This window comes from Lactuca saligna, chromosome 7, assembly GCF_052625555.1.
Source record: "Lactuca saligna cultivar CGN05327 chromosome 7, ASM5262555v1, whole genome shotgun sequence".
Taxonomy (NCBI): domain Eukaryota; kingdom Viridiplantae; phylum Streptophyta; class Magnoliopsida; order Asterales; family Asteraceae; genus Lactuca; species Lactuca saligna.
Genome location: NC_136423.1, coordinates 23,006,294 through 23,025,543, shown reverse-complemented (window position 1 = coordinate 23,025,543; position 19,250 = coordinate 23,006,294). Strand labels below are relative to the sequence as shown.

General features: G+C 40.0%; 1 protein-coding gene across 1 annotated transcript; it reads left to right on the top strand.

Annotated features, from left to right (window-relative positions):
- Positions 1–11,323: 11,323 nt before the first annotated feature.
- Positions 11,324–12,825, top strand: LOC145004428 (ras-related protein RABA1f-like). Its single transcript, XM_078963343.1, has 2 exons — positions 11,324–11,719; positions 11,932–12,825. The coding sequence occupies exons 1-2, from the start codon at positions 11,502–11,504 to the stop codon at positions 12,362–12,364; spliced, it is 651 nt and encodes a 216-aa protein (XP_078819469.1). The 5' UTR covers positions 11,324–11,501; the 3' UTR covers positions 12,365–12,825.
- The last annotated feature ends 6,425 nt before the right edge of the window (positions 12,826–19,250 follow it).

The window sequence follows — 19,250 nt, the reverse complement described above, 5'->3', positions numbered from 1 at the left end:
GAATAGCATGCTAGTATAGATTAGACAATATGATAGCCTGATTAGTATATGTTGACTATGTGTAGTCAATGCTCGAATGCTGCTTGCTTTGTTGACTAACTAGTAAATGAATATGTTAATTTACATATTGAGAGGACTAAATAATTTCATAAGGTTAGGTCTAGCTCTATTTCGCAACACTTGTTTGAGTCCAACCGTTGTAGGGTAGGATCTCTCATTCGAAGAATTATCTAGTCTCAGTAATATGTAATGGTGTTCGCGAGTTAGTTAGGGGAAGATAGAAAGGACTTCTTATGTAGCTAATGCCGGAGAATGGATGGTGATTACCCTAGGGAAAACCTAGGATGAGAGTAGCGCATGAAGTAGTAGCAGTAGAAGAGACTTGGTAGAGTCAATGCAGTTCTTGAGGAAAGTACGAATAGATGTGGAAGGTAGTATGGTCCCGTACTACTGAAAGCATTGGATCCATACTCGAATCAAGGAAGGATGAGATGAATCAAGGGAAATTGTAGTGTATGTGATCCGTCGAGTTATGTTTAGTATTCTGATGATTGTTATGATGTGTTTTTTAGAATGGTGGTTTTACGCCCTAGACCAGTAGTTGGCAGTTCAGGAGTCGGTGAGGGATCATGCTTAGGCTTTGGAGCTGAGTAACTAGATGAGCAGACTAGGGAGTTCATCTCGTCAGAGATCACACGTAGTATACTAGACTAGACTCCTTTGATTTTTGGCACGATCAAGGAGGGCATTCTTGAGCTTTTGGACGAGAGATTGAGTGCTTTCCCCACTAAGGTAGCGACCATGATGGGTTCGCATACACTGACTTTCAGGGAGTTCAGAGCTTGTGGAGCTCCCAACTACCATAGGGCTCGGGACCCCATCGTGAGTACTAGATGGTTGGCCGATGTTACCAACGCATTTTGCACCAATAGATGCCCCGAGGGGACAAGGTTAGACTTGTGTCATGTCTCCTGAAGGACATGGCATGTGACTAGTGGGAGGAGGTTGGACATACTATTGGCAACGATGCATCTCTTGGTGCGATGACTTGGAGTGATTTTATGACTCGGTTCACGGTCGATTTTACACCTGTGATAGAGGTGCAGCAGCTTGCCAGAAAATTTCAGGATCTTGAGCAGATGACAGAGATCAGAGATCACCACCAAGTTTAGGGAGAGGTCCCCTCTCGTTCCGCGGTATGAGGCAGACGATGAGATAAAAAAGGCTCGGAATCATGAGATGTTGAGGAGCGATATCGGCTAATTTGTAAGCCACTCCAGCTGTAAGATGCTGGAAGACATGATTGCTAGAGCTAGAGAGAGAGAGAGAGAGAGAGAGAGAGAGAGTTGATTTAGAGATGTAGAGGAAGAGGAAACCTGAGGGGGGTCAGTCAGGGAGTTCGGGCAAGAAGTCCAAGGTGTCAGATCACAGATCTCGAAGCCAGCAGAGCCATGGTCGTTGCGTCAAATGTGGCAGGATGCACGAGGGAACGTGCAAAGCCAGGAGTTCGGGATGCTACAAGTACGACCGAGCTGGTCATATGAGCTGAGACTGCACATCCACTACCACCACCACAACATCATCGGATCTGATTTTCTTTCAGTGCAATCAGAGGGGACACAAGAGGTCCCAGTGCCCAAGTTTAGCAGCAACAGGGAAGATCACGGCACCTTCTCCTGCCACATTGAGGATAACAAATGGACGTCAGGGTTGGGTTGAGGCACTTGCGGTGCGGAGCAAGGCTTTTCAGCTTACTGTAGAGAAGGCACGAGCAGCTCCTGATGTGGTGTCGGGTATGTATCTTTCTCTTATCTCTTTATTGATATTGTTTGTTACTTATGTTTATATGTTATGTTATTGGATTGTTCTTAGTGAACAATAGCTTTGGTATTGTTTGATTCGGGTGCCACCCGAACTTTTGTGTCGCTCGCGCTCAGCAAGCAATTTGTAGGAGCTCCGGGGGAGCTAGATTGCCCACTTGATGTAGAGATAGCAGACGACAGGACCGTCAGGGTTACGAGGGTTCACCGAGGATGTACGATACAGGTACTCGACTAGTAGTTTTCAGTTGATATGGTTCCTATTCCCCTGCGTGGGAATAAGGTTATAGTAGGGTATGGATTGGTTGAGCCCCAATGGGGTAGTGATTGATTGTGAGTAGTGGCTAGTGAGGGTTCGCACTCCTAGTGGGGGAGGGTTAGTGATCCAGGGCGAGTGACCACAACGGGGACCGGTGTACTATTGAGCAGCAACAACGAGGAGCTACATTCAGTAGGGTTGCATAGGATACGTCTCCTATGTCATGGATACCCGAGATAAGGGTAAGGCGACAGTCGATGATGTACTAGTAGTGCGGGAGTACCCAAACGTATTCCCAGAGGATTTACCTAGGATACCTCTGGAGAGACAAGTTGAGTTTAGGATTGACTTGGTCCCTGGTGCGACTCCGATAGCCAAGGCACCATATCGTTTGTCTCCTCTCAAGATGCAGGAGTTGTCTACGCAGCTACAAGAGCTGCTAGATAAGGGTTTTATCAGGCCGAGCAGTTCACGATGGGGAGCCCCAGTCCTATTTATGAAGAAGAAGGAAGGGTCACATTGGATGTGCATAGACTACCAGGAGCTGAATAAGGTAACAGTGAAGAATCGTTACCCACTTCCGAGGATAGATGATTTGTTTGACCAGCTTCAGGGCGCATCTTGGTTCTCCAAGATTAATCTGCGGTCAGGGTACCTATAACACCCCGTTTATTAAATAAATAAATAAATGAAGTTGATGAATGGATAGTAGCCCTAAAATCAATTTTATAATAAGAGTGGTCTTGAGGAGTTAATTGTTACAATATTAGAAGTCGGGGGATAAATGTGTAAGTTTTGGATTTGTTCTGTAAATAATTATGCAGCTTAGGGACTAAATTGTAACATATAGAGTTGCATTGTAAAGATTTTAGATGACATGTGTTAAAAAGGTAAAATATCGATCTAATTTGAATTAAACCGGAGTTGGAGGGACCAGATTTGTAATTATACGAAAGATTTAAAGTGGTCGGGATATAACCCGCCACCCTAACCATGTCAAACCCTAAACCTAAAGGTTCTAGCCACCATGAGTGAAGTAGTCGCCACCACCTTGTGACTCCTTATCCGCCATCTCCCTCTCCCCGTTCTTTTCCGATCCGACTAGGTCGTTATCCACTGTCGGCGACACCGTGGTCGACAAGGACCAAGCGAGACCGGACGTCGACTGTACATGGCTAAGTGTAGGCTGCTAATGAACGAAATATCATTGGAGAAACGAAATAGGGAGGAGCCCCGACCATTGAATAACGAAGCCACCGCCCTTCATCATCTGTTAAGGCGTTACCGAGTCATCACCGTCGTTTGCCGTCGCCAATCCGCCACCTTCCGTCTACTGTCATCCTCTGCCGCCACCAGCCACTGTGGGAGGTGGTTTTATGCATGTATTACTATGTGTTTTAGTTGTGTGTCATTGTATTTCTATTAGTTATGTGTGTTTGGGTGTTTTGGTTAGCCGGAGTTCATGGAAGAGCCACCGCTACCACTGTGAGGTGGTGGCTGCCGCCAAGCGCCACCGCCGGCCACCATGGTGTGGTTGTGTGTGTGTATTTTAGTGTAGTGTGTGTGTATGTGTTATTTTGCTATTTTCATCGTAAATTGTAAAATAAAAAAAAGGAATAATGGAAAGAAATTTAAAACCACCACCTTAGGGTGGTGGCTACCGCCACCGGCCGCCATGTCAGGTGATGGTGTGCCTCGTTTGTATGGTGACACATTCGGATGTTTGGGCAAAGTGACTAAAACCCTAATGGACCAAGAAAAACCCTAATTGGCTTAAAGATTAATTTTGGGCCTATTGGGCCATGTTTTGGTGGAAAACCGTAATTGTGAGTATTTGGGCCTTGGACTTATTTGGACCCACTTTTGAGCTATTGGGATTGGATTGTGTATTAAGCCCAATTATTCCATATCACTTATCTAGTAGATTAAAGGACTTAATGGATTAAGTCCTTAATGGGTTAAGTGAGAAACACTTACACCTAATTATTATTTTATTTGAAACCCTACACCTGGACTTTGAGTTAGGCCTTCCTATTGGGCCTTGGTGATTGGGATAGTAATTGACCATCCAAGAGCAAGAAAATGGACTAGAACAATCTAATGGATTTAAGGTAAGGCCCACGTAAGGATTTTGGTCCAAATTGGGCAATAGATGCGCCGTAGTTGAGCCTTGGTCCATTATTAGACGTTTGGGCCTTTTGGATTGGGCCTTGGGCTAGAGTCAAGCTAAGATAGGGTTAAAGTGGTCTTTTACCCCAAGTATGGACTTATGGTTATGAGTTGGAACCCAATTATTAATTGGGTGTCATTTTTGATATTGACAAATCGGAAATCTATCACCCAGCAACTATGGTTTTGTCAGCAGGACTTCAGTAGTACGAGGTGAGTTTTCCTCTAGTAGGAACAGGTCTAAGGCACCAATGTCGGCCCGTTTAAGTACTAGAGTATGTCGGGGTAAGCCCAATGTTGGGGTTAGCCCGATGCAGTTTATATGTTTCCGAAATTCGGTCTGATGTCGGGGCGGTCTCGAGAAGTAGTTATGTATGTTTGATGTCTTTGTGATTCATGCATGTTTAAGTGTTATGTGTTATGTGTTCTGGACTTTGGTCCGATGCTAGGAAAGCTCGATGCAGTATATGTGAATATGTTATATGTTATGTGTTCCGGGGTAAGCCCGATGTATGTTAGTCAATATGCCATGTATTATGTATTCGGGGCAAGCCCGATGTATGCTAGTTTATGTGTTATATGTTCTGGACTTTTGTCCGATGCCGAGGTAAGCCCGATGCAGATTATGTGATTATATTAATTGTTTTGGACTTCGATCTGGTGTCGGGGAAAGCCCGATGCAGTTTACGTGATTATGTTATGTGTTTATGATATATGTTATGATGTGTATGTGTCGGGGTAAGCCCGATGTCGTGGCAAGCCCGATGTCAGGGTGAGCCCAATGCCCGATGCGGCTGTTTGCCGGAGTGAGCCCGATACCGGATAGGAGTCCAATGATGGGTAAGCCGATGTCGGGATTCATCCCGATGCAGTTGGGAAGATTCCCAGAGTTACGTTATTTGTTATATGTGCTTTGTATGGTATGTGGTAGTTTAGGGGAGCTCACTAAGCTTTGTTCTTATAGCTTGAGCTTTGGTCTTAGGTACTTCAGGTTTCAAAAGAGGAGCTCGGGAAGGTTGTAGTACACACACCATTTGTTCAACCTAGGATGTTTATACTCTAATATCCATCATAGTTGTTATAGTATTCTGAGATACATTGTTTATGATTTTTCCATGACATATGATGAATATGGTTTTTATTATTAAATTAAAACAAAATTTTTGACTTGTAATTTTAGGATGTAACAGTATTACTAGATGCGAGTCAGAGACGATGATGTGCAGAAGACAACTTTTAGGACTCGCTATGGTCATTATGAGTTTGTGGTGATGCCATTTGGGCTCACTAAAGCTCCAGCCGCGTTCGTGGACCTCATGCATCGCATATGCATACTGATGTTGGATCAGTCTGTAATAGTCTTCATTGATGACATCTCGGTTTACTCCAAGACTCAGGAGCAGCATGAGGAGCACCTAAGGGAGGTGTTGGAGATTCTGAGGAGAGAGAGACTTTTTGTGAAGTTCTCCAAGTGTGAGTTCTGGTTGCGCGAGGTGCAGTTCCTTGGGCATCTTGTCAACTAGAAGGGTATTCTAGTCGATTCGGCCAAGATAGAGGCCGTGATACAGTGGGAGATTCTGAGGTCTCCAACTGAGATTCAGAGTTACCTGGGTCTACGAGGGTATTACAGGAGATTTATTCAGGACTTCTCCAAGATTGCAGTTCCTTTGACCCGACTAACCAAGAAGTCAGTGGTTTTTCGTTGGGACCTGAGCAGCAGACAGCCTTCAAGATGCTGAGGCAGCAGTTGTGCGAGGCACCGATTCTCACTTTTCCAGGGGGTATAGATGCCTTCGTAGTTTACTGTGATGCTTCGATCACAGGCATGGAAGTAGTTTTGATGCAACGAGGTCATGTGATAGCTTATGTTTCGAGACATATGAAGCCTCACGAGGCCAACTATCCGACGCACGATTTAGAGCTGGGGATGTGGTGTTCTCCATCAAGATTTTGTAGTATTACCTATACGGGGTCCGTTGTACCATTTACACGGACCATAAGAGTTTCAGGTACCTCATGGATCAGCCGAATCTGAACATCAGGCAATGTTGGTGGTTAGATGTGGTGAAGGACTACGATTGTGAAATCTTTTACCAACCGCGAAAGGTCAATGTAGTGACCGACACCTTGAGGTGCAAGGCGGTAGCGACCCCGATCCGATACATTTGTCTGAGGATGATAGTGATTACTCCATTGCTGGAGCAGATCCAAGAGGTGCATGTCGAGGGCCTGAAGGAGGAGCGTCGTAAGTGCCAGTGGATCATAGACCGGGTGGCCTCCTTTGATTATAACAACCATGGATTCTTGACCCTCCATGGAAGGATCTGGGTGCCGTACCGAGGCGGAGTACGGCATATATTGATGGATAAGGCCCACAAGTCCAGGTTCTCCATCTATCCCGGGGTGACGAAGATGTACAAAGATCTTCGACCCGATTATTAGTGGCCCAGCATGAAGTGAGATGTAGCTTGGTACGTGGAGAGATGCCTGACTTGCATGAAGGTTAAGGTAGAGCACCAGAGGCCTCACAGCAAGATGCAACCGTTAGTCATTCTTGTGTGGAAGTGTGAGGACATTATTATGGATTTTATCACTAAGTTTCCCAGGACCACACGTGGGGTCGATTCGATATGGGTCATAGTGGATTGGTTTACCAAGAGCACTCAGTTTATCCCAATCCAAGAGAGCATATCGTCCAAGAAGTTGGCTGAGATTTATGTGTGAGAGGTAGTGGCACCTCGTGGAGTGCCTGTCTCAGTGGTCTCAGACCGAGGTGTTTGTTTTACTTCCAGATTTTGGAAGCGGTATTATGACGAGATAGATACTCATATCCATTTCAGCACCGCCTTCCACCCCCAGACCGACAGACATAGCGAGAGGACAATTCAGACTCTCGATGACATGCTTTATGCATGTGTTTTGGATTTCGGTGGCAGTTGGGATACGTATCTTCCGTTAGCAGAATTTTCGTATAACAACAGTTACCACGCCAGTATAGACCAGCTACCCTTCGAGATGCTCTAGAAGAAGAAGTGTAGCACCCCAATTTGTTGGGGTGAGGTCGGTCAGAGGGTCATAGGGAGTACGGAGGTAGTACTCAAGACCACAGAGCGTATCCAGTAGCTCTGGAGCAGCTCTAGATTGCTTAGAGTTGGCAGAAGAGTTTCACCGACAAGCGGTTTTTAGACTTAGAGTTTCAGGTGGGAGATATGGTCCTCCTGAAGGTGTCACCCTGGAAGGGTGTTATCATGTTCCTGAAGCAGGGCAAGCTGGGCCCTAAGTTTATTGGCCCTTTCAGAGTCATCGACCGGGTGGGCAAGATAGCATATCGTTTGGATCTACGCGCAGAGCTCAACCAAATTCACATCACTTTCCATGTTTCCCAGCTACGGAAGTGCGTAATGGATGACATGGCAGTTGTAACTTTAGAGGATATTAAGGTAGATGACAACTTGAATTACATTGAGAGACCAGTGGCGATTCTGGATCGCCAGACGAAGGAGCTGAGGAATAAGAGGGTTGAGCTAGTGAAAGTGCAGTGTCAGCACCGTAAGGGTTCAGAGTGGACATCGGAGCCCGAGGAGGAGATGAGGGAAAACTACCCGAAGTTGTTTTCAGATGCAGCATACTTCGAGGACGAAGTCTATGACAAGTGGGGAGAATTGTAACACTCGGTTCCCTGGTACGTATTTAATTTAATTTTTTATTTATTTTGAGAGAAGGACTCGACGAGTTGATGGCCCTAACTCGTCGAGTAGAAGGCAGACTATACATGGAGTTTAAGTTGTCTACTCGACGAGTCAAGTCCCTAACTCGGCGAGTAGCTCAGTCAGGGTGAAACCCTAATTTTAGGGTTTTGCACCATATTTAAACACCTTAATCCCCACCCCCTTAGCCTCAATTACAGCCTCCTTGTCCCAAACCCTCAGCTACAAAACCCTAGAGTGCTTTTTGAGTGTGTGGGCCACTTTTGATTGTTATTTGTGCCTTTTGAAGCGTGTGGAAGAAGAAGAAGTTAGAGGAATCAAGAGAAAGACAGTAGATCTAGAAGTTTGATCCCTTTAGCTGGATTTTCTGGTAATAAAGCCTCAAACTTGATCATTTTCTTCTTAGATCTATTTATGACCTCTTTATGTGGGTTTTTGGTCCAAGATTTGCTAGCTTGTAGGTAAGGATCGACCCAAGAGTTTCTCTTCCATATATAGTGCCTTGAGAGGTTGTGAGGACATAAAGGTGCAAACTTTATGCCATTTGAGTCCACATGCAAGTGCTAAAGAAGTATTTATGGCCTTTTGTGATAAAAAAAGGCCATGCATGGAAGCAAGCTTGAGACTTTTCGTGGTTATCTGATAGCTAGACCCTAGATCTAGGTTTGCATGCGTGGATTTGAGATTCTAACGCTTTTTGGACAAGATGCATGTCAAAACCTTTTAAGAATAGTTATGAACGGGTAAAGTTGGAAAATTTACCCTTAGAAAGGCCATTTAAGTGAGAAAATGAACTAAGGACCTTGGATCTAGAAGATAGAGGCCTAATCTATTAAGATGGCCAAGTAGACATAGGGACTCGTCGGGTCCATAAGGGAACTCGATGAGTCGATTTGTGTTGTCCCGATTTTATTATGTTAGAACTCGATGAGTCTGAAGATAGACTCGACAAGTTGATTCGCCTGGTCGCGATTGAGCAGCTCGATAGGACTCGACGAGTCGGGGGAATGACTCGGCGAGTTGAGTCACGATTCCAGGATTTCTGAGTTATAGAACTCGGTGAGTTGAAGGGTTAACTCGGCGAGTTGGTCAACCCAGAAGGTTCACTTAGACTGAAGCATTGACTTTGACCAGTGGTAAAATGGTCATTTTACCCTTAGATGGATTTTCAGTTTTCTAACTAAGTATTATTGTATATAGTTAGTCGGGGAGTTGTGGGAGCAGCCAACAGAGATTCCTTACGCACGAGATCAGTATCCAGTTTGAGAGGTGAATCTTCCTTCAGGAGGAATGGGTCGAAGGTACCAATGTCGGCCCGTTTATGTATGCATGTTAGCATTTTCCGGACTTAGGTCCGATGTCGGGGCGGTCCCGAGAAGTAGTTATGCATGCTAGATGTCTTTATGATTCATGCATGTTATGTGTTATGTGTTTCGGGCCTAGGCCCGATGCCAGGGTAAGCCCGATGTATGTTAGTTATATGTTATGTGTTATGTGTTCCGGGCTTCGGCCAGATCTCGGGGCAAGCCCGATGTATGTTATATGTTATGTTATGTGTTTATGATATATGTTATGCAGTGTGTATGCCAGGGTAAGCCCGATGTCGGGCGACGCCTGATGCCAGACGTGCTTTGATGTCGAGGTGAGTCTGATGTCGGACAGGAGTCTGATACCGGGTAAGCCGATGTCGGGTTCATCCCGATGTAGCTGGGAGTAGTCCCATAGTTATTATATTTGTTATATGTTATGTGTATGATATGTGATATTGTGGGGGAGCTCACTAAGCTTTGTGCTTACAGTTTTCAGTTTGGTTTTAGGTACTTTAGTTAGCAAAGGGAAGGGCTTGGGATGATCACATGGTATACACTACAGTTTTCTAGTCTGGGAGATTTCATCTGATATTTGATATGAGATTTTGATATGTTGACAGATATTATAATATTTTGAAATACATGGTGTATGGTTTTATATTATGGTGATGATATTTATTGTTTTATTAAAGATTTAAAAATGAAATTTTTGGACCATATTTTTGGAATGTTTCATAATTAGATCTAACAAAAGGAATATCAAGATGCAAGGTTTATACATTCTAGAGATAGGTAATGAAGTGCAAAGTCTAGATCTACAAAACTTGGAGCTCACACTTGTTTCTCCAATGGACTCCTTCTTCAAGAATGTACACAAAAATCACACTAATACTTTCAAAACTCACAATTAGTGAATAGGGCTTCAAAGGAACGATATGAGGTGATGGAGGTTGGTAACGAGATCTATGGTTCCAAGAAGTTAGAGCCCTTAATTAGGGCTCAAAGCCTTAGGATTAGGGTTTTTGCAGCAGCGGCTACGCCCTACATAGCAAGATAGACGCCATGCGTAGATCACTAAAATCACATTCCTCATTCATCATCTACGCCATGCGTAGGGCAAAACCCTCAACTTCCAATTCAACTTCAAACAACCATAACTTCTTCGTTACTCTATTTTCGACGTTCTTTATATGCACAAAAAGGTATTGAAGCGCCCCATAATTCTATGTAGTTAATTTTAGCTTAATACATGTCAAACTAAAACCATAAACCATGTAAGAAGCCCGAGATATAACTTTTCCTAGTTTACCATTTGGTTCCAACATACAAATCAAGGGTTTTATATCACATAACCAATACTATCAACCTTCAATAAGGTCTAAAATTTACTTCCCCTAGGCCCCAAAGCCTTTACTTGATCGAATTACGACCCACAAATCCTAAATTAAGAAATACCTGAAACAAGGTGTTACATTCGGTGACCCTAGATGTCTAATTCCCAAGTTTTAGCAAAGAAAAGAAAAGAAGAGGGAGCAAAAGTAATGAGAGAAAAAAAAATTGTATTTTGTGTTCCCGAGTTGTAGATGAGCAAAAAAAAAAATGAAACATTTTATTAATTTCTCTCAAAATCTATACAAATTATCAGAAAAGCTAAGAGGGAAAATGATATTTACATTTCATTTACTTCCTTCCTTTTTTGAAAACTAAGAACACAAATCTTTTTATTTTCTTCTCACTTTTATCTATTTTTTTTCTTTTCATTCGTTTAAGTTGAACTCGAGAACAATGTAATACTTCTAATCCTCGAGATCTTATTGACATGTCCATGTAAGTGTGTAATATGTTGCTCTCTAGTGCCTTACTATATAGGTTCCTTTTAAAGAATTTTGTTTAAAAATAATTAATTGGTTGTCACGAAGTTTGGTGGTTTTCCCCAGATAATTTTGTTTTTTAACCCATCCTACGATACTTATGCATGTATCATATGCCTTAAATAGCCTCAGATCATTGTATACAATGTTTGGATTAGGCGATTAGGATTCCTTATATGGTCCGCTGTACCATGACAATATTTTATTACACACAAACTCTATTTTGACCTCTCTTTTTCCCTAAATTTCTGAAGCCTGTAACAACAACCCAAATCGCCTCATGTGTTCCATTCATCTTCATCTCTCTGAACATGGTTTCTCTATCTCAACCATAAACACAAATCTGTGCACAGAGGGAAAGAGAAATGGCATCGTATACAGAAGACGATTATGATTACTTGTATAAGGTAGTTTTAATCGGTGATTCAGGTGTAGGTAAATCTAACCTTTTGTCACGTTTCTCCAAGAATGAATTCAGCCTTGATTCCAAGTCCACGATTGGGGTCGAATTCGCCACTCGTAGCATCCATGTTGATGACAAAACTATCAAGGGGCAAATATGGGACACTGCCGGACAAGAAAGGTATTATCTTTCATAATAAAGATTGTTCAAACCCATGAAAAAAAAACTTGTATTCGTGTTTTTCATGTTAATGAATCAACAAATTGTCGTGGGTCCGGTTTTCTTTCATAAAACATGAAACATCTTTATCTAAAGTTCTTAACTTTTTAAAGAATTTAGCATGCATCGATTGAAACAACGTTATCACGGTGTTGACTTTTGTTACGTTTCAGATACCGAGCCATCACGAGTGCTTACTACAGAGGAACAGTGGGTGCACTGATCGTATACGACATTACCAGAAAGGTAACATTTGATAACATCGAGCGATGGTTAAAGGAACTCCGAGAACACACAGACCAAAACATTGTCATCATGCTCGTAGGAAACAAGGCCGATCTCGGACACTTAAGGGCTGTGACAACAGATGAGGCCAAGGCTTTTTCCGAAAGAGAGAACGTCTTCTTCATGGAAACATCAGCTCTCGAGTCACTGAACGTTGAGAAAGCTTTCACGGAAGTGCTTACCCAGATTTATCGTGTTATGAGCCGGAAGGCCCTTGGCATCGCTAACGAGCCATCGGTTGTACTTAAAGGGCAGACAATAAATATTGGAGATAAAGATGACGTGTCTGCTGTGAAGAAAGCCAAGTGTTGCTCTAGGTAATATATATAAAAACACATCTACTCTCAAGAAAGCTAGGCGCTGCTAAGTCTGAAAGAACATATCTTTATATCTATTGATCGATGATTTCGAGTGAAGAATACTACGTTTTTGGGCACCTTGCCACCTTGTACAATGAATAGTAGGAAACATGTCGTTTGCGATGCTAAAGAAGTGGCAATAGAATCTTATTTAAGCACCTTTGACCGATTTCTTTCACATCGACAATTTCCACGAATTTGGAATAGCAAAAGAAAGAGTCAACGACTGAAACTACCGCAGTGTGTTTCTTTTTTTGGACAGAATTTGCAACGCGACTCCTTTTGCAATGGACGTTGACCAGTTTCTCTTTTTTGGTTTTTAGAACCGATTCAGGGCCTCTATTTTTGTATAGTTTTTTTAGTTAGTGCATATATTAGGGAATAGTTATCTAAATTAGTCTAGGGGCATATAGCATTTTTACTTTCATCTGTATTTGATAATTTGATTCTTCTTCAATGTATATAGGGAAGTTGTCATTATTGTAGATACCAACGTGGGATTAGCCCACTTGATAGATGTTGAAGGCCGGAAGCCTCTTAGATTGGAGGTTACTGGTTTAAACACAGGCATAACCGAATTAACTCACTTGATGAATTTAACTTCTAACCACTAATCAACCGTTAAAAAAATAAATAAATAAAACCATTAGATATACACACCACACAAGTAGCATGGGATGGCTTGAGCTCAAGTTGACGCGTAAACACCTCCTAATGTGGTGTATGTGTTGTGGTTGTGTTGATGAATAACTCTGGCTATGCGCTTTTGAGAGAGAGAGAGAGAGAGAGATAGAGAGAGAGAGAGAGAGAGAGAGATGGCTTGCGCCCACATAGGCGTGTAAACACTTCCCCATGTGGTGTGGAATAACTCTGGTTATGCGCTTTTAAAAAAAATAGATATTTCAAATTTACTTATAAATACTAGAGGTGACAATCGTATCGTGTGGTGTCGGATTCGTATCATGTTGAAACACTAAATGGGTTGAAATTGTTTGACCCTAACCCGATCCATTTAATTAATGTGTCATATCGTGTCAATCCATTTATTTTCGTACCGGGTTTCGTGTTAGGGTTGTACCTTGAAATATGTTGTGTCATGTGAGGTTAAAAGATTGAGCATGTTGAAAGAGTAGGATTTCGGTAGGCGGAGAGAAAAAACTAATAGTTTGGAGGCGATATAGATGAAGTCATAGCAAATTCAGATGACAAAATTGAAAGAGTATGAGCTAAGGAGGGAGAAGACAAGATCATGAAGATGAGAGAGTGGTCATAGGGATTGTGTAGTTTGGGTGAGAACGAAAAAACTGGAAATGAAGTCTTGATCTAGATAGCTAAGTCATTTCAACATTACAAAATGATTCAACCCAAATGTATTCTTTTACTTATTGTTTTGTTTTGTATCTTTCCAGTTTATTTAAAGAATTAAAAAAAAAAAAAAAAAAAAAAAAAAAAAAAAAAAAAAACCTTATATGTAAATCAAGAGGTCATTTTCGAGTTATATTTGAGTTGAAATTCTCAACCCTAACGTTACCCCTTTAATTTTCGTATCATGTTGTGTCAACCTGTTTAAACAAGTTGAAATAATCTTACTCAAACTAGTTTATTTCGCGTTGAGTTCGTGTTAGGTTTAATGCCGTATCAAATTTTGTATCTCTAATAAATACTAGCTAATTATCACACACATCCCCATGCTACAACATCTATTTATTTTTATACTTGATAATTCATAAGCTATACTTTTTTTCACCTTTAATTTAAATCAAACTATGGTCACATTTCGATTCATCCACTAGTGGATTCATGAATATGTTATAAGGCTCACAAATTCAAGACTGACATCTTTTCCAACGTCCATTCCTATAAAATTACTTCCAACAACCAAACACCTTCAAACAACCAACGCTATTCCAACAACCAAACTCATTCCAAACAAATGAGTACTATCAACAATTTCACCATTTCCAATTTCAACCTTTTCAGTCCAACACTCCAAAGACAAAGATGAATCGGTACCAGAATCACAACTAAACACTTCAAAAAGAAAACCCAAAATGAAGGGAAAAAAATCTCCTAGGAGTTGAACTGGAGACGAGAAAACGGCATTATTACGAGCTTTGATATTTATATATGAAGATAAACATAACGCCAACCACCAATCTTCGAAAGCTTTTTGGGAAATGTTTTAGACCTCTTCCACCCCAAGATAGGAAAAGGCTTTTTAGTGGAGCAACATCAGTGTTTGTGGAAAATGATGTGAGTTAAGAGCTAGTTACACAAACTTTAACAACATGTTCAATAATCTTATGAATATGTATAAAAATGGATGCAACGATTTCAACATTTTATGCAACATCCCAAAACATCATGGATAAAATTATTATTTTTAGTTTAATCAAAAATCAACAAATATTCATAACAACCCCAAACAAAGTATGTCAATATGAGAATAATTATTAGAGTACAGATCCAAATCATAAACAAAAGAAAACTTAACATGGGTGGGTACGCTGCGATTAATTCGAGCCCTTCCTTTTCGATCTGGAAGTACCTGAAACCATAAACATAAACTGTAAGCACAAGGCTTAGTGAGCTTCCCCAAGATACCACATACAATACACAATCACATATAACAACACGTGGTTGTGTTAGGTCTGTATGAACCCCATATGACAACATATAGCTGTGTCGGATCCATATCAACCCATATGATAGCAAGTAGATATGTCGGGTGTCAACCCCTGAGTCTGTAATGACTCCAAGACCAGATCGGCTATATATATATATATATATATATATATATATATATATATATATATATATATATATATATATATATATATATATATATATAATTCAATCAAATCAGTCATAGTCACATAATCATATACATCCAACACATACAAATTAATGGGCTGATATTGATGCCTTCGACACACTAGTATGGTAAGACTCACTGCTATACGAAGATAACTGAATCACACATTCGAGTTGCTTCTAACACGACTCCTCATACTAATCATATCCCAAAAATAACTCTAATTAATAATCAGGGTTTTAAATGGTCTAACTATTCCTTCATCTTACTAAGGACAAAAAGGTCATTTTGCCCTTTCCATTTATAGCCCAACTTGATAATCCCAACCCTAATGGTCCAAGGCCCAAAAGAACGGCCCAAGCAGGTTTTCTAAGAGTACGCCCAATATACTCTCTCTTATGCCAGCGTATTACTTGATTCATGAAGGGAAGGTTACGGGGACAAGATGTAGTACATGTAGTGTACTCGAATTTATGTCTGGCGTATGCATTAGGGTCCAAATCCTTTTACGAAGGTCTTAATACTTAAAGGTATAACGTCAAACTTCAAATCCAAGTCTAATAAAACGTAATAATCCATAAAGTTGCAATCTTTATGCTTTTTCATGAGTCTAACTCCAAAACCCTAACTCTTTTAGTCATCTAAGACTCCATAATTCTTGCATGGAAGAGAAACAAGGTCCAAGCTTGCATATTTAGGACTTAACTCACCTTAAAACGTTTGAATGGACAACTTCAGGTCCTAGAGTATTCAATACTCACAAGGGTCAAGATTTGGGACAAAATGGTGTAAAATTCTAAGCTTGAACAAGATTTAAAGAAATATACATCAAGGTTGGAGCTTTGTACCTCTAGAAGATGCACATGATTGAGTAGTTGTTAAATCCAAAGACTTGAGAGAAAAATCACTCCTCTGATGATCATCCTTCACAAAAAAGAATGCACAAAACTCACCCAAAAGCTTCAAATCTCACTCTCAAGGCTAGGGTTTTTGATCTCAGGGTTTAGACAAACGGAGGTTGGAGGTAAGAACAAGTTTGAGGTCATAATGATCTTTAGATAAGGTCCAAACCCTAAAAATTAGGGTTTGTCCCTTGCTCACATGTGCCCAACGTATATACAAGTACGCCCAGTGTACGCAAATAACTCCATGATCGCACGCAAAGTCCTAAGCTCGACGTACCTTACTTGTACGCCCAGTGACCAATTTTGCCCATTCTTAATTAGACATAAAGCTAGAAAGGAAAAATAAACTACAACAATATTAGACCACCAACAATGGTAAATCATTTAGCCATATAAGAATGGCTAGTTATATGAAAGTGTTTGAATTGGATGTTTAATCTAGAAGTGCTCTCACAATCTACGGACTCCAACAAGTAGTCGAAGTTAAATGACTACACAAATATGTCAGACATCGATACAAGAATTGACCACAACGATTACGTTGAAGAATGTCCACCAAAAGTATCCCTTTAACGACCGATTGCAACATGGAAGAAACAAAGGAAAATGGTGCAGCATCTTCGTTGAGAAAAAAAAATGAGTAAATTACACAAATGATCCCTATGGTTTGGGGTAATTTGCACGTTTGGTCCCTAACTTATTTTTTTAACTCAGGAGGTCTTTACTATTTGTTTGTATTATGCGTTTGATCCCTATGGTTTGTTTTTGTTATGTGTTTGGTCACTGATTTACCTAAAAAGACTATTGTTTAAAGAGGGAAAAATGATGAGGTAGGTAAGGTTAGGTGATGTGAATGGGGTAGGAGGTGTGTTTATTTAAATAAATTAAAAAATCAATGGCAAAATAATCTTTTTAGAAGATAGGGACCAAACGCGTAACAAAAACAAACAGTAAGGACCTTTCAAGTTAAAAAAAATAAGTTAGGGACCAAGCATGCAAATTACCATAAACCATAGGGACTATTCGTGTAATTTACTCAAAAAAACATATGTGAAAGGAATATAGCACTTTTGGAAAAATTCGACGAACATATTTACGTGCTAAAGAAAAAAATAAGCATTAAAAATGAAGCGAGACCACAACATTAAATATTTTCCAATATAAATTTTGAACATGACAACTACCACAGATCTTTCACCTGAAGAGCTCCAAATGTTTTAGCGTTCAAACAGAGACTTAGAGAAAAATATAACTATATTTAATTTTTTTTTTTATTAAAGTAGCTATTATTTAAGTTCTATGTAATTTTTATTAATGAAAATTTTACAGTTTTGGGAATGTAACTTTTTTATACAAGTGTTGTATTTAAATAATAAAAATAAAATGATGCTTGTGATGTTGAGAGGTAAGGATTCTAAGGAGTCGTTGGTTTTTTATTTTAAAAAGCTCTTCGGCATCATTTTTGTTTGTGCCCCGCAGACAATGCGCAGACTTATATCCCCGTAGAGCGTTTGTTTTTTCGAAGTGTTTAGATATAAAAACATTTGCACGAGGTCTTCACTACGCAGACATGGACTACCCACTTTTCAAGTCTGCGGGCGTTTGACCTAAAGAAACGATCGTTCTCTTCTTCAATCGTATTCTCCATCTTGTCTCCAACACCGACCTGCTATACTCCTCTGCGGTCAGCCGTCGTCGCTGCCGCCATCTGTCAGCGTCTTTGGCCTCAACAACACTGACTTATCGGAGTTCGACTGTCCTCTTCGATCTGCTTCCCGTCTCGTTCACTTCACTGGTCAGCATCTCTCTTTTTTTCACTTCAAACATGGAATTAGTGATTAATTTTGCTGGAAAAAGTCTCCAATCAAGTAAAATATGTTGTTTGATTTTACTGAAACTGTTTGTTCTTGTTTAAATTTGGTGTTAGATGTTACAAATCCGAAAATAATGTTGAAAATTACATTTCTTGTTGATTGTTGTTGAAAATGTATAACATTAGTGAAATCAAGCTTTTTTCTTTATTACAATATAAAATTATGTGTTGAAATATGAAATAATGATTAGAATGTGGTGATTTTTGCTGAAAAAACTTTTATTGCTTTAAATTGTTGTTAAAATATGTTGAAAATACTTTTTTTTTGCTGAAATGTTAGAATATGTTGAAAATTGTTATTTGGTTTTGGAAATATGACATAATGATGTTAGTTTGTTGCTGATTGTTTGCTGAAAATACTCTTTTTTTGTTGAAATTGTCGTTAGAATGTTCTGAAAATTGTTATTTGGTTTTGGAAATATGACATAATGATGTTAATTTGGTGTTAATTGTTGTTTTTTTTTTTTTTTTGCTGAAATGGTTATGGTTCTTGTTGAAAATACTCTTTTTTTTTTGCTAAATTTTTTTTGTTAGAATGTGCTGAAAATTGTTATTTGGTTTTGGAAATATGACATAATGATGTTGATTTGTCTACGATATAATTATTGTTAGAAATGGGAGAGAAATAACAATGAACCAATGAGCATTTAAAATGTTTATTGGATACTTGTATTGAAGAAGTAGAAAATGTGGGTAGAAATGGATTGAGTTTGAGGAAAGATTCATGGATAAGGTTTGGACGAGTACTTAAGGAAAATTTTGGCATTAATTTGACTCAAAAGCAAATGAAAAAAGCATATGACAATCTGAAAGCCAAATACACAGGATGAGTATATTTGAAAAAGAAAACTGACAATGTATACAATTCTCAAACAAACACTTTTAACTTAACTAATGTGATGATTTTAAGAAGATACACACACATACATATTTTTAAAAAATTACGTTTGAAGTTGCCAAATATTCTTATACTAATTTTTTGTTACATTTGGGTTTAAAGGCATCCGAAGGCCACTTCATTGAGAACAGTTTCACTGTCTTTTCCAAATCTTTGTGCACGTCTTTTTGATGGAAATAATGCCACTGGTAATTTTAGGAGTTACTCAACCCAATCATCATCAGTAGTTGGAGCATCTTCTTGTCGTGTTCCACCACTTCAGATTATGAGCACCCCTTTTCTTGCAATAGATGATGATGGTGATGACACTTCCCATCATGCTAGTGAGCATTTTCATGAGCCTCCACCTTCTCCTGC